Source organism: Mesoplodon mirus, assembly GCF_964341445.2.
Source record: "Mesoplodon mirus genome assembly, chromosome: 3".
Taxonomy (NCBI): Eukaryota; Metazoa; Chordata; class Mammalia; order Artiodactyla; family Ziphiidae; genus Mesoplodon; species Mesoplodon mirus.
The window spans coordinates 36232721-36246779 of NC_138978.1; the positions used below are offsets into that span (position 1 = coordinate 36232721).

Genomic DNA, 14059 nt, shown 5'->3' on the forward strand with positions numbered 1-14059 from the left:
GTTTTCTCTCTCCTAGAATTAAGAACCGTCTTCAGAAAGCAACACATGAAACCATTTTCAAACGGACTTTAATCATTTTTTTGCTGCCCAAATACTGTACATGCAGAAGCCATGTGAAGAATTTTCTCCTCAAGGGAATTGGCAAGAGTGTTGTAAGAAACAGCCGACAGTCCTCCCCGTCCATCCACCTGCCACCTGGGAGCCACAACGAGCTTGGAAAGATGCTGCACATAGAAAATGTATAGAGCACAGATATAAAAGGCTAATTGCTTCTTATCTAAACAGTGTGCTTCTCAGTCCCTATCTGCTCTCTTTGCAGGATGCATTTAGAAATTCTAAAAAAGGGGTTCTTGCCTCCTATGAATTTACATTCTAAAGGAGTGGATGGAATAATCAGGCCAACTTTTCCTAAGAAAGCAGCAGCCACTCTGCCTGATGAGATGGTGTCTGGTAAAAGACATTCTGGAGAAGAGTAATTTTTTGTTTCAAGAAGCAAAATACTTTGAAGGGAAATAAGTTCCCTCTCTCCTCCCATCAGAGAGCATCCCCCTTTAAAATTCTCCCATTTTCTCACTCTAGAAGCAGAAATGAGGACCAACCCAGCCTCATCTGCTGGTGGGGATACTGACCTACGCAGGATGCATCTGAGGTTGTGACATCACATCAGCACCTTGGAAAAAGTCCATTGTAGACAACCCTTAATTATCTCATTACATAAGAAAACAACAACAAACCAGGAAGAGGTGGAAGAAGAAGAGTCTGTTAGGATTCCCAGAGTTCTTGTCGGAAGCAGCATCTGGGCATGGACGGGTGAGGACCTGTACCCAGCTTGGGCACCCGGGTCTGGAAGGAACCAGCCTGTGGAACCAGGTGCCAGGTGCACCAGGCTCACGACCCTCATCAACTCCAGATTAGACTTAAAACCTGGAGGGAACCATGGAGTAACTAGCAAATGCTCTGGTTTTGCACATGAGGAAGCTGAGGCCCAGAAAAGTGAGGAGTCTTGCACAAGTCTTGCACAAGTCTTCTCTGTATATAATAGCCTTTGATTCTCCGTAGCCAGCTGTCCAGGCCACTGACCATTGGGGCGGATGCTCTGTTGCCTTTGGAATTCCCAGGACCCATTTATCTTTGCCAAGCTCTCTGGAACCCAGTCCCAAGGACCCTTCCTGGCATCAGTGTGAGCTCCCAGGGAGGGCGAAGGCTCCTGTCCTTACTGGCCAAGTTTCCAATCAGAGCCTGGGAAGGTTTTCCCAGAGCAGTAACACTCATGCTTTTTGACGAGCATCCTCCCCAAGCCGGTCTGGGCCTCTGCGAGAATGCAAGTTTCCTTCACAGGCACAGCCTTGCTGGGCCCACAAAAGCCTGAGCTCAGGGTTTGGGGGAGGGGAAGTTGCTTTGCTACATGGAAAGATTAAGCCCTTTGTCAGAGAACAAGGTCCCACCGTCGGGCATGCTGACACCTGAGCTGCACGTGTGCGGCTCAGCTGGCAGAGCTGGTGCCCGAGGAGGCCAAGTTGCTCTCTTTGGCATCACTGACAGTCGCTCTGAGATGCTCAGGCACTCTTTCAAAATGACCCTTTCCCAGCCAGACTAGGCTGATCCAGCCCCCCATCAGGCCTCACTGGATCGGGCGGGGTTCCCCTGCCCTTCAGTCATGATTGTTTTGTTTTGGCCCAATTTCTTCTGACCTGAGTGAAAAGCAGACTTGAGGGAGAAGGCAGGGGATGAGTCTACATTCCTACCTCCTTCCTGATCATTCAGTGAACGGTAATCCAGTATAGGAAGCAGCATTTTAAAGAACCTCTTTCTGTGTCAGGATATTGGAGAAGAAAACTCCGGGGGAGAGGAAGAGAAAGGGAGCAGTCGGCAGGGCAGCAGGCCTCTTCTTTTCCCTCTCCTTGCAGCCACTGCAGAAAGCCTGCTGGACCACCTCCTGGCCCTGAAGGACAGGCCACCTGTCTCCACCATCAAGCAAAGACAGCAATTGCTTGCACGGGCTTCGCACAGTGCAGGAAGCAATCAAAGAAGCGGAAGAGCAGCTTTCCTGAAGCCCTGATGCTTTCTGGGCTGAAGAAGATGGGGAATCGGAGGTATCAGGAGCTCTGGAGCCCTGGCGGGGGAGGAGCACGGCATCTCCTGGACAGCAGGGTGTGGAGCAAGAACCCTGGTTGCGTGCCAGGGCTCCTGGTTAACGCAGTCTAAGGTTGTGCTACATTTCATTTCCAAAAAAGTACCCTTGGAGGGCTCTAGTGTCTTTGAAAGGGGTGGGAGGCTTCTGCTCTCCTCAAGGCTGGCAGGCATGCTTGCCCTGGTGGGGGTCAGGCCCCTGGGAGAACCAGTGATCCCACGAGTGGTGAGCTAGAGGGGAACCCTCTCTCTCGGCCCCCTGAAATGCTGGCAGTGCCTGGGCTTGTTGTATACTGAGAGCCTCCTGAGGGCTCCTTTCCTAGGACTGCTGGGTGGGGGGAGAGACTGGGTGGGGAGTAGTTTAGGAGACGGCTTGACAAAGGGGATATGATTCTTCAGGGAAGAACCAAGACTTGGCCCCATTTGCTGGAGCCTGATTCATACCAAAGGCCCATCACAGACTTCCCTTTAGGGAAGGAGTCTATGAAGGAAGTGGGACAGATTGAACGGGGCAGAAACGTGAAGACAGATGTTCTGAATCATCTGTCATGGTTCCTGCCCTTAGCCCAGCATCGCTGCAGGACCACTGCTGTCTCTGCCACATCTTCCACGAATCCTGCCTGAGCAGAGGAAGATGGAATGACAAAGAGCCCCCCCTCCACCTGTCATCAGCCCCAGGGTCCCCTGGGGTAAGGAGAGGGCATGTGGAGTCAGGACACTGCATCTAACAGTGTCTGAGGGGATCATGTTCCTTCCCTCCCTGCCACGCCTTCTTCAAGGGACAGATGCTGCCCCCTCCAGGGAAGGCCAGCAGTCACACGTGTGCTCCCCCCTCTCCTGGGACAGGCTAGCTCCAGAACAGCTTTTCAAACAAGCCCCTGCATCCAGGACGCTGAGAGACAGACCCTTGAATCCAGCCACTCACCACCACCCATACACGGAGCCTCACTTGACTTTTACCCTCATGGGAGAAAAATCCAGGTGGGGAGTAGTAACTTAATTTGGTACAAAGGGTTAAAAATAATTCCCCAACATCAATTTGTGTGGGGAATGACTTCCCATTATCGAGGTGGAACAGTGGAGTAGCCCAACTCTTGGGCAGTTTTGGCAGCTGGGGGTTGTAGGCAGGTCAGCCCAAGTCACCGACATGTCAGGCCCCACCTCTGGCTAGAACTTTCCGTGTGCCAGCCAACCTTCCTAAGAGGCAAGGGGCCGGCAGCCGCCTCTGCTGGTGGCTCCTTCTGTCTTCCTGTGCCTCTAGAGGAATGAAGGTGACACCCCTCACTGATACCCCCATTCCCTGGGGGTAACCGCATGGTCTGCGGGTCACCGCTCGGTGCCACATCAGCAAACGTCTACGCTATCCTATGGGTCACTAATCATTCCCACCACCCCAAAGGCGTCAAGGATTTCCAACCATTCTGAGGGTGGCTGCTCTGCATCACCCACAGGACACAGAAACACGCTTTTGCAAGCGAGTTCCCACCCCCACTCCCCACCCTAGGATCTAAGAGCACAGAGGCCTTTGCCTTATTTTAGAAACATGAGAGATGCATGCGTTACCCAGTCTGACCCTAGGAGAGACTCTCTGCAGAAAGAGAAAACTCAGCCTAGCTGTCTCTCTCTCCACACACACAAGCGTTCCCGCCATGATAATACAGGAATGGAGCCTCCAGCAGGAGTCAGGAGCCCACGAGCTTATCTTGTCCTTACTGTCCTCACCCACTTTTTGTCTGTGGGCAGGACCAGTGGGGACCTGGCTTCTCCCCCTGGTTTTCACGGGAGGGAGGTGGCCAGGCCCTGGCTTCAGTCTAATGTGGGTCCTGCCAGAAAGGACCCCTCGGTGGGGATGGCTCTGTCTCAGCCTCTGTCTCCACCTGCCTGCCTCAGAATCCACCTCCAGGCCCGTCTGGCTTCGCTTATGGATGGAGTCCAAGCAGCTCTCCACGGATCCCCACGTACGCGGGTTAGAGTCAGTGCAGCTCTCAGGGGTGATACCTGGGCAAAAGGCAGAGCGCGAGCCTGTCCCAGACCTTGACCCCTCCTCCTGCCTCTTTCCACCCCACCAGACCTGAACCCAAGGGCTGCTGTGTCCACCTCCTGGGCAACCTCTTGCCTTTCATGCTAGACCTGAGGAAGGAGAGAGACAGATCTGGGCACTCCTGAGCCAGACTTCAGGATTCCCAGCAGACATCTCACAAGGTCCAGTCCAGGCCCTGGTGCCCACCCCCAGGGCCCAGCTGTCCAATCAGGTCAGGGTTTGAGTGGCTTTGGGAAGCTCCAACCAGACAAGGGTGGAAAGAAAGCAGAGGCAGGCGCGGTGTCTAGAGCAGGCCAGGCTACCCTCCAGAGGGCAGCGGCAGGGGGCAGGGGGCAGGAAGGCCGAGAGGGGTGAGTATTGCTTAAACAGAGCTGGTGACTGTGATGGTCTAGAGTCTACAGCCAAGCTGTCCGTGGAGCCAGGAGGCTGAAGCCTCAGTGAATCTGAGCTCCCAGACATGGACCCTGGTCTGGAAAAGAGAAAAAAAAAAAAAGAGCCCCCAATAATCAACTTCATGCAGCTAATCCCCAAAGGTCGGACAGGATTCTCAGAGCAAGTCAGCCCCAGCCCTCCTCATTCCTGCCAGCAGCCCTACCCTGGGCACATCCTCAACAAGCCAGGCCCCTCCAGGACGAGCCCAGCGGGGCACAGGGCCACCCTCAGGGCCTGGGATGGACACAGGTGCCACCAGGGGCTGCCCACTTTGGCAGGTAACATCCCCATGAGGCCAACCTCTTGCATGTCAAGACCGTCCACTCCACACCACCTGGGGTCCACTGGGAGAGCTCCTTTGGCATGTCGCAAGTGAGGAGGCTTGGAGGAAAACAGGAGGTGAACAATTCTAAGGGAGGTACCGGCACTTTCCTCCAAGGTACCTGGCCTGCAACCCTGGGAACTGACAGCTCCTTCAATCTCACTTGTAGGAAGGAGGTGGCGCCAGCCCGAGGGGGAAAGCGGTCTTTAAGCCCTCAGCTCCCCGGCATCGTCTGCCTCCCAGAGCCCTGGCCAGGGCGCTAGGTGAGATGCTACATGCTGTGGATGCATTCGGTGGGAAGAGCAGCCGGAGTGCCCAGTGAAGAGGAGGGGTGTCAGGATTCCCAGAGGGGCCTCGGTGTGGCCAGCTGCCGTGGACGCTACATTCCTCAAAAAAGAGCAGAGGCGCTGGGCGAGGCAGAGGTGGAACAAAGAACAAGACAGAAAACTAAGCAGGGACCACCAAGAACAGGCACAGGCGGGGACACGCAGGCTCTGCCCGGAGCCTAGGACCAGGTGGGATGGACCAGTGGCTGCGTCTCCCACTTCCACCCCTGGACTCAAGTGGAGTCCTGTCCACGCAACTCTCCTTTGGGTTTCTTTACAACGAGACACAGAGAGACATGGATTTCAGCCCATATAGTCACTAAGACCAAATACACCCAGACAAATGAACAGATCTAACATGGTCACATACAGACACACACACAAACACACACGCACACATACTAGAGTCTCCACTGCCAGCTGGGACAGGCCCAGTAGCCAACAGGCATGCAGCAAGGCAAGGGGTCCAAAAAGACGTGAAGACTATGTACAGGGGAGGAGACGGGGGGTGGTAGCACCCCTTCCCACACTGCATCCAGGCCTCTTCCTGAGGCCCTTAGGAGCCTGAGGGGCTGGTGGCGCTCTCCAGGGAGGACTGGGACAGGCGCCTGGTGAGGGAGCCGAGCGTAGAGTCTGCCACTGAGGAGGTGGGGAAGAGTTTGTACCAGCCGGTGACCGCGGCACTCAGGTCCAGCTCGTCCAGCATGATCTGGGCCATGCCCATGAAGCACTTGTGGTCCATGCGGCCATAGTCTCCCCAGACGATCACCTGCCAGTGGGGAGGAAGAGAGAGGAGCTGAGCCACATCTCCAACTCCAGGGCTGGGCAGTGGGTCCAGGAACCACGTAGAAGTTTTGCCAGGGCACAGATGGGACAGAGAGAGGCAGAACTCACACTGACTTTGGGCAGCAACTTCCTGAGCACTTAAGATGTGCCAGGCTCGACCCTACAGACTCTATATACGTTATCTCAATTGTTACAACCATCTAGGTAGAGGTGCTATGTATTATTATTTCCACAAAAAGGAAATGTATCTCAGAGAGGTTAATTAACTAACCCAAAGATACATAGTAATTGGTGGTATAGCTGGGATTAGAACCTGGGTCTGACTTCCAGAGCTTCCCAGCATCCCAGATGACAACCTTCCTGAGGGGGGAGCAGACTGAGAGTCCAGGACCTGGGTCACAGCTCCCATTCTGCTGCTGGATCACAGTGGGACAATCAACATTAGCACCAGGTGGAAGAAGACAGTGGTCAAACCCTGCTTCTACCTACCAGCTGTGCAGCCTGGGGGCACTCGAGTTATTCCCCTGAACCTCGGTGTCCTTATGAATCAACAGGGAGAAAAACGCCTTCACCGGGTTGTAACAAAAAATGGGTAAAGCATATTTAATGCGTCTGGCACAAGATAAATCATAAATAAGACAAATTTTAAATTACAGTCTTTGAGAGTTGCCCCGCCCCACTGGCCCCATGACACTCACCTGCAGCACCTTGCCCTGGGGCCCCTCGTCAAAGAGCAGAGCCTGCTGGTACAGGGGATCACAGGTCTTCTTGGCCACCTTTGTCTTCTTCTTGGCCAAGCAGGCCCCGTTCTCAAGTAGGTAAACCTTGATATAGGTGGCTGAGGGATGGAAGAGAGCATGATGGGGAGGTGTCCAGGGGAGACTGCTGTGGCCTGTCCATCCCCTAACCTCCAAGTGATCCTGGAGGGGAGCAGGGTGAGCTGCATGAGCTGACCAGCGGACAGCAGGTGGAGAGATGGGCTCAACACCTACTCCTCCATCCTCCCCTCCCCCTCCCCCCACTCACTGGCCTTCCAGGCAATCCGTGACTCCAGTGTTGAGAATACTGGTTAGGCCAGTGGGGAGCTGGGACTCTCTAGACCCGGAACTCAGCTGTATATCCCTCCCTGGCAGGACCTCATGTCCAAAATCCCTCTCCCAGCTGCTCTGCTTCACCTGGGAGGGACTTGGAGCCTGGTTTGGGGGTCAGGCCCCGAGCCTCAATCACTTCCACCTCCAGCTGGCCGCTCCGGTCCAGGATGGTAATGTGCACATCCCCTGCAAGGGAGAAGAGGGACAGTTCAGGTAGAGCCAGAGCAAGGGGCAGGCCGGCCAGCCACCGTGCAGCATGCCAGCCTGCAGAGGATGTTCCAGCACTGGAAAGGGCACAAGATGGACCAAACTGTATGTGCCGGAGCTGCTCTCGGGAGACCACTTTAAAGCAGCTGAGAAATGCTTTGATAGGGCCCTTACGGTGGGATGGGGGCATGACCCTCAAGGGGCCTGTTTGGGGAACAACAAATGTAAGCCTGGTTATGGGCGGTGGAGGGGGGTTCTGCTTCACTGAGCAGAATAGCAAGTTTGGGGACCGAGCTTCCTGTATCAGGAAGACAGAGGGAAGGCTGTGGGCTCAGTGGCTCTTCTTCACCTTCTACACAGTGGTCATCAGCCACCCCCCTAAATAAACATCAAACAAATATTTAAAGGATATCAGTTTGGAGAGACGCTGAGACACAAGCCTGCCCAGGACACGAGGCATGTCCTGGAAATGAGGGCCTGCTCGTACCCTTGATAAAGGATGGCGGGAAGGCAGCAGGTGTCCCGGGAGCACAGAGTGAGAACTTCTCTCTGTGCCCCACAAAATGGATTTCCAGCTGGGGCAAGTTGTGTGTGTGGAGTCATATCAGTCGTCTGACTTCTAGAACTCTTGGCTTTGTTTGACACAGGTTAGCAGAATTTGCAATTCTGCACTAGTCACTTGGGACGTCCTTCAAAGGGGTGCAGAATCATAAGCCTGATGCAGAAAAACTAAAATGGGCCAGACTTTGGGTTTAGCCACCCGTTTTAGATTCTCTGAGCCGTCATGCAACTGTTTGTATTTGCACACTTTGGAAGATGGAGATTTATGACTTTCAGGAGACATCCTGGAATTCATCCCTCTCCCTCTAGCTATTCCTGACCTCCCCATGGGGAATAGGGAGGGGGAGGTCTCAGGAATTAATCTCCACGTCTCACTGTAACATCCCTAACAAGGTGAGCGAAGGCAAACCTGTCCTTCCCAGTTTAGGACACCAGGGGGCACCACACACAAGTGTTCTAGGCTGTGATGGCGTATTAAGCCTTGTGGAAGCGGCTGGTTCCTCTCACTGCCTCCCAGCCCTTGGCCCAAAGCAGACTATCCGAGCCCTTGAAAGCCTGAAAGCAGACTTCCCTGGTAGCGCAGTGGTTAAGAATCCGCCTGCCAATGCAGGGGACACAGGTTCGAGCCCTGGTCTGGGAAGATCCCACATGCCGTGGAGCAACTAAGCCCGTGTGCCACAACTATGGGGTCTGTGCTCGAGCCCAAGAGACACAACTACTGAGCCTGTGTGCTGCAACTACTGAAGCCCGTGTGCCTAGAGCCTGTGCTCTGCAACAAGAGAAGCCACCACAACGAGGAGCCTGCGTACCACAATGAAGAAAGCCCGTGCACAGCAACGAATACCCAATACAGCCAAAAATAAATAAATAAACATGTTTTTAAAAAAAAAAAAGTCTGAAAGCAAGGGCTGGGAAGTTGACATTCACCCTCTGAGGGTCCCTGTGGACCCCTCTTCCAGCAGACAAAGGCTCCTGTGTGAGCAGTTTAGAGGAAGACAGGGCAGTGCAGTGGGAGGAGTCCTGGAATGGAATGCCAGTTCCACTGCATGGCTCACAGCAGGGCACTGTCTGCGCTCTACTTCCTCATTTGCTGTGAGGTCAAAGGTTAGACACTGTCTATGTGAGGGCTGAGTGCAGATGTCTGGGTCAGACACTGCTCAGATCAGACTGATGGGGAAGGAAGGGTGGAGGTGAGGAGGCATCGCTGGGGAAGCTAGCCTGGGAGTTGCTGCTTGAAGCCAACACAGCCAGGATCTAAGGGAGAGAGAGAGGGAGGGAGCCAGAACTGCAGCTAAAAGGACCAAGAATAGACTGTAGGGAGTACTTCCTAGCTGCAGAGAAGAAGGATGAGAAAATTACTAAAAGTCTCCTAGGTGCCAGGCACTGTTAGAAGTAACAAGTCAAATAAGACACAGTTCCTAAGGCGTAAATGAAATATTTCATGCGAAGCATCAAATAGGGACTCAATACATTGTCTTTAGATCGCAGAACTATGGCAGGCATTATTATTCCCATCTTACAGATGAGGAAACTGAGGCTCAAAGAAGGGATGTGACTTGGCCAAGGTCCCACAGATAATCAGTGATGGAGCAGACTCCATGGATGTCAATGTCATGATGATTTTCTTTCACCATTTTATGCCTGGCACTTAGCACAGTTGGGCACACAGTAGGCGGTGAGAGAGAGGGTGAGTGTGTGGTGATGCGAGGGAGGGAATGTGCTGGAAAAGCTGCTGCAGGGCGGCTGGCGGAGAAAGGCTGGAACCCCTTTCCTCTCTGCTGCGGGAGGGATTGAGGAGTGTGCATACTGACTCCTCCTCACTGGCACAAAAGCCTGAGTGAGGACTCCTTTCTGCTGCTTGCCTCGCATCACGCAGGGCCCCCGCTGAGCTCACCCTTTCTGCTGCGTGGCTGCCGTTGCCCCACTCACCCTGCCCTTGAGAAGACTCACCCATTGGTGGTGTTGCCAGCGTCTGTCGCCCAACAATCTGGGCTGGTCCCAGGCCATCCAGGAAATCGCTGAACTGGCTTTCACCTCCAAGCCGGGTGGTGGGGAATATGAACCTGGAGAAGGAGGCATGAGGTGCTTGAGGGCATCTGGATGGCGGGACACAGTGGTTCTGCCCCTGGGGCACTGGGCACTCCCTCTGTGCTTCAACCTCCCCTCTATAACGTGCGAGTGTACTACTATGGCTGGGATCAAACAGAACTGTTCATCTCTGCACATTAAAGAAAAATACTTTGATGCCACTTGAGAAAAGAGACTAATAAACATACATAATCATGGTATTTAATCCTCAAGCGCCAGAATTTCTAAGGCGACCCTGAAAAGGCAGGGCTTGCTGGACACTTGCGTCCTCACCAGGGGGTGTTAATGCCAAGAACCAGAGACAAAGGCCAGAAATTTCAATGCCTGGAACAAGTTCTAAGAACTGAGTTTTAGTTGACTATAAGTTTGAAATCCAAGTCAACAGCGTGAGGTGGTATCCAAAACAGCAACTGAGACCAGAATAACACAATTACAGGTTTGAGATTAATGACAAGTGATGGTGGGTGGCCCATGGCTGTGGGGAGCCTGGAAATAGTTAACAGAAAAAACTGACAGTGATTGAAATGTGGCCAGATGCCAACAGCGCACTAAATGCTCCACTGTATCATCCAACCCTCACCACCACTGTGGGTGGCAGGAGCTATTATCTAGTTTTACAGATGAGGCAACAGAGGCTCCAAACGCTAAGAGGCTTGTCTTGCCTACAAAACAGAGATGAGGGGGCTTCCCTGGTGGTGCAGTGGTTGAGAGTCCGCATGCCGATGCAGGGGACACGGGTTCGTGCCCCGATCCAGGAGGATCCCACATGCCGTGGAGCGGCTGGGCCTGTGAGCCATGGCCACTGAGCCTGCGCGTCCGGAGCCTGTGCTCCGCAACGGGAGAGGCCACAACAGTGAGAGGCCCGTGTACCACACACACACAAAAAAAACAGAGATGAAACCCAACTCATAAAGGGTGATGGTGAGGATTAGGGCAGATGGTGCAGGAGCAGTTCCAGACAAACAGGAAACAATCAGCAGTAGTTACTGTGGCTGTTGGTGTGACCATCACGGGAAATGTGCTACTTTTGCATGTCCTCAAGCCTAGATGTTCTGGGGAGGCCAGCAGAGAAAGCACAGGTGAGGGAGGGCTGGCCCAGAACTGCCCAGAGGCTACAATGGACCAAAGAAAGTTCTAAGATCTCCTAGAATAGCCCAGGCTCCTGCCTAGAGAGAGAAAACGTTGTCCCAGAATCAATCCCCTGTTGGACCATTTGGCCTGAGTCCCCCTTGGCCAGAGACAGGCAGGAAGGGGAGACAGGCTACATACACTTATTGGAAAGGACGTGTGTCTCTCCTCTACCAGGCTCAGCCTTCACACCCCAGGAAGGGGCTTCAAGGCCCATCCATTTTTACTGGTCACAGTCAGCAATAGCCTAATATCACATTTTTAGGATAATGGGATCTGAAAAGGTTAAATGAATAGCCAAGATATGGAAGCAAACTAAGTGTCTATCAATAGATGAATGGATAAAGAAGATGTGAGATAGATATATATATCACATATATATATAGATGTGACATATATATATATATATGAATGTGATGGAATATTACTCAGCCATAAAAAAGAACGAAATAATGCCATTTGCAGCAACATGGATGGACCTAGAGATTATCATACTAAGTGAAGTAAGTCAGACAGAGAAAGACAAATATCATATGATATCACTTATATGTGAAATCTAAAAAATAGTACAAATAAACTTATTTACAAAACAGAAACAGACTCACAGACATAGAAAACAAATTTATGGTTACCAAAGGAGAGGGAAGGAGGGATAAATTGGGAATATGGGATTAATAGATATATATTACTATATTAAAAAATAAACAACAAGGACCTACTGTATAGCACAGGAAACTACATTCAATATCTTGTAATAAACTCTAATAGAAAAGAATCAAAAAAGAATATATATATATACACATATATATACGTATAACCGAATCACTTTCCGGTACACCTGAAACTAACATAATATTGTAAATCAACTATACTTCAATTAAAAAAAGAGAGAGAGGGCTTCCCTGCTGGCGCAGTGGTTAAGAGTCCACCTGCCGATGCAGGGGACACGGGTTCGTGCCCCGGTCCGGGAAGATTCCACATGCCGCGGAGCAGCTAAGCCCATGTGCCATAGCCGCTGAGCCTGCGCGTCTGGAGCCTGTGCTCCACAACGGGAGAAGCCACAACAGTGAGAGGCCCGTGTACCACAAAAAAAAAAAAAAAAAGAGAGAGAGAGAGAGAGAGAGAGAGAAAGGATAACAACTATAACAAAAAGAAACGTAGACTCTTGAGGTCACAGAATTTCATGAGCTTAGTATAGAGAGTGTGGAGATTGTGAAAAAAGATTTTAGGGTCAAATGTCCTTAATTCAAATCCTAACTCCACCACCACTTAATAGCTGTGACCTTGGAAAGGTACCATACCCTCTTCCTGTGCCTCAGTATAGCTGTGACCTTGGAAAGGTACCATACCCTCTTCCTGTGCCTCAGTTTCTCCACTTGTAAAATGGAAATAATGGTAGTATCAACATCCCTCAGGGTTGTTGTATTAAATGAGACACTGTTTTTGGCCTGATAGTGGCTGGTAGATCCCAGAGTAAGAGGCACTGATCTGAAGTGCCATTCTGCATACGGTAAATCCTAGCAGCTACTCACATTCATAGAAGCAGGCATAGTAGATCATAGAATTTAAATAATAGAGCCACAGAATCCTGAAATCATTGGGCCTTGACGAATCTGATTCAAAAAATCTTAATCATATAACCATCATTTCATAGATTTAGAAGAGATCCAAGGGAATATCTAACCCAGAGACTTTCCAATTTTTGACTGCAACCCATATACATATGTAAGAAATACATTTAACGTCATAGGCCTATGTGCATCTCTCTATCTATCTATGTATTGAAAAGTTCACAAGGTAATTTTTCCTTTCTCCATAGGATACATTTGAATTTCCTGTTTTCTTTTCTAATGCTGGTTTTGACCCACTAAACAGATTTTACTTCCTGCCTGTGAGTCATCATCCAGTTTGAAAAACAGTGATCTAGTCCAAACTCCTGCCCTAAGCTCCAAGCAAGTCCACCTGTGAGAACTCCATTCAGCTGAGCTGTAACAACTGTTTCAGATTTAAAAGATTTTAGGATCCCATTTTCCTTTCCAACCCTTTCCTCTGGAGCAGGATGGTATGGAGGTCTTGGGAGGTGGGAGGCATGAAACATACCGATGGGATGAACTGCTCCTGGGCCACTGGGGTATTCTGATGGGAAACATAGGCCCAGAGCAATAGGAAGACTGGGGCCCAGGCAGCAGGTGTCCAGGGGAGGGGGACAGAGGGAAGCGGGGATACAGAGGAACTCAAGATAACGGGGCTGGAAACCCAAGCAGATTTTTCAGCCCCGTGCCTGTGACCAGAGGGCCCAGGTGGAGGGTGGGTACACGGTGGGGGTGGGCTGAACGCACGTGCCATCGGAGCTATTGCTGTTGGTGCTCCCGTCCGTGGACTCCCGGCTGCCCTGGCGAGGGACCCGACTCCGCATCTCCACGGCAACACCTGTCTCCGTGCTCCGCCGGATGTTGCTGCGCAGTTTCTTGGTGGCCCCTTCTGTGACACCCCCCGAAGCACAGAGAAGGAACAGGTCAGATCACTGAGGAGGCTTCTCCGAGATCACTGCTAAAGTCATCCTCTTGGGAGGGGGCAGGATAGGCAGGGCTCTGACTGGAGGCAGGGCCACTGCTGAGATGACCTCTAGAGCCAGTCTGCAGCCTGACCCCTGGCCCTGCTCAGGGCAGTGACGCAGACAAAGCAGACTAGAAGGATGGCTGGAGGCAGAGTGGAGATGGTGGGGCTACGGGTGGGGAGTCAGCAGGCAGCGCTCAGCCCTGCAGCCCTCCACCCTCGGTCTCCTTCCTGCCAGGCTCCCGACCCACACCTTGCCACTCAATTTCAGCCCTTGCCCCAGAGGGTTAAGTTTTTTCTTCTGGAAAGTTTGCCTTCTCTGGAATTTCCAGATTTGCTTTTCCTCTTCCAGGTACTCTCCCGAGCCCTGTCACTCCCAGACATCACAACC

General features: G+C 52.0%; 1 protein-coding gene across 8 annotated transcripts in view; it reads right to left on the minus strand.

The window, feature by feature from the left end:
* Positions 1–227: 227 nt before the first annotated feature.
* RIMS3 (regulating synaptic membrane exocytosis 3) overlaps positions 228–14059 on the minus strand; it is a 40487-nt gene continuing 26655 nt past the window's right edge. For 7 of the 8 annotated variants that reach the window (XM_082613970.1, XM_082613969.1, XM_082613966.1 and 4 more), the window contains 5 exons: positions 13452–13593; positions 9847–9959; positions 7213–7314; positions 6736–6875; positions 228–6020 (listed from right to left, as the gene is read on the minus strand). In XM_082613970.1, the coding sequence (XP_082470096.1) occupies positions 5808–6020; positions 6736–6875; positions 7213–7314; positions 9847–9959; positions 13452–13593 (710 nt within the window). In that variant the 3' untranslated portion in view covers positions 228–5807. The remainder of the gene's footprint in view (positions 6021–6735; positions 6876–7212; positions 7315–9846; positions 9960–13451; positions 13594–14059) is intronic. The other variant, XM_082613972.1, reaches the window with a different exon arrangement.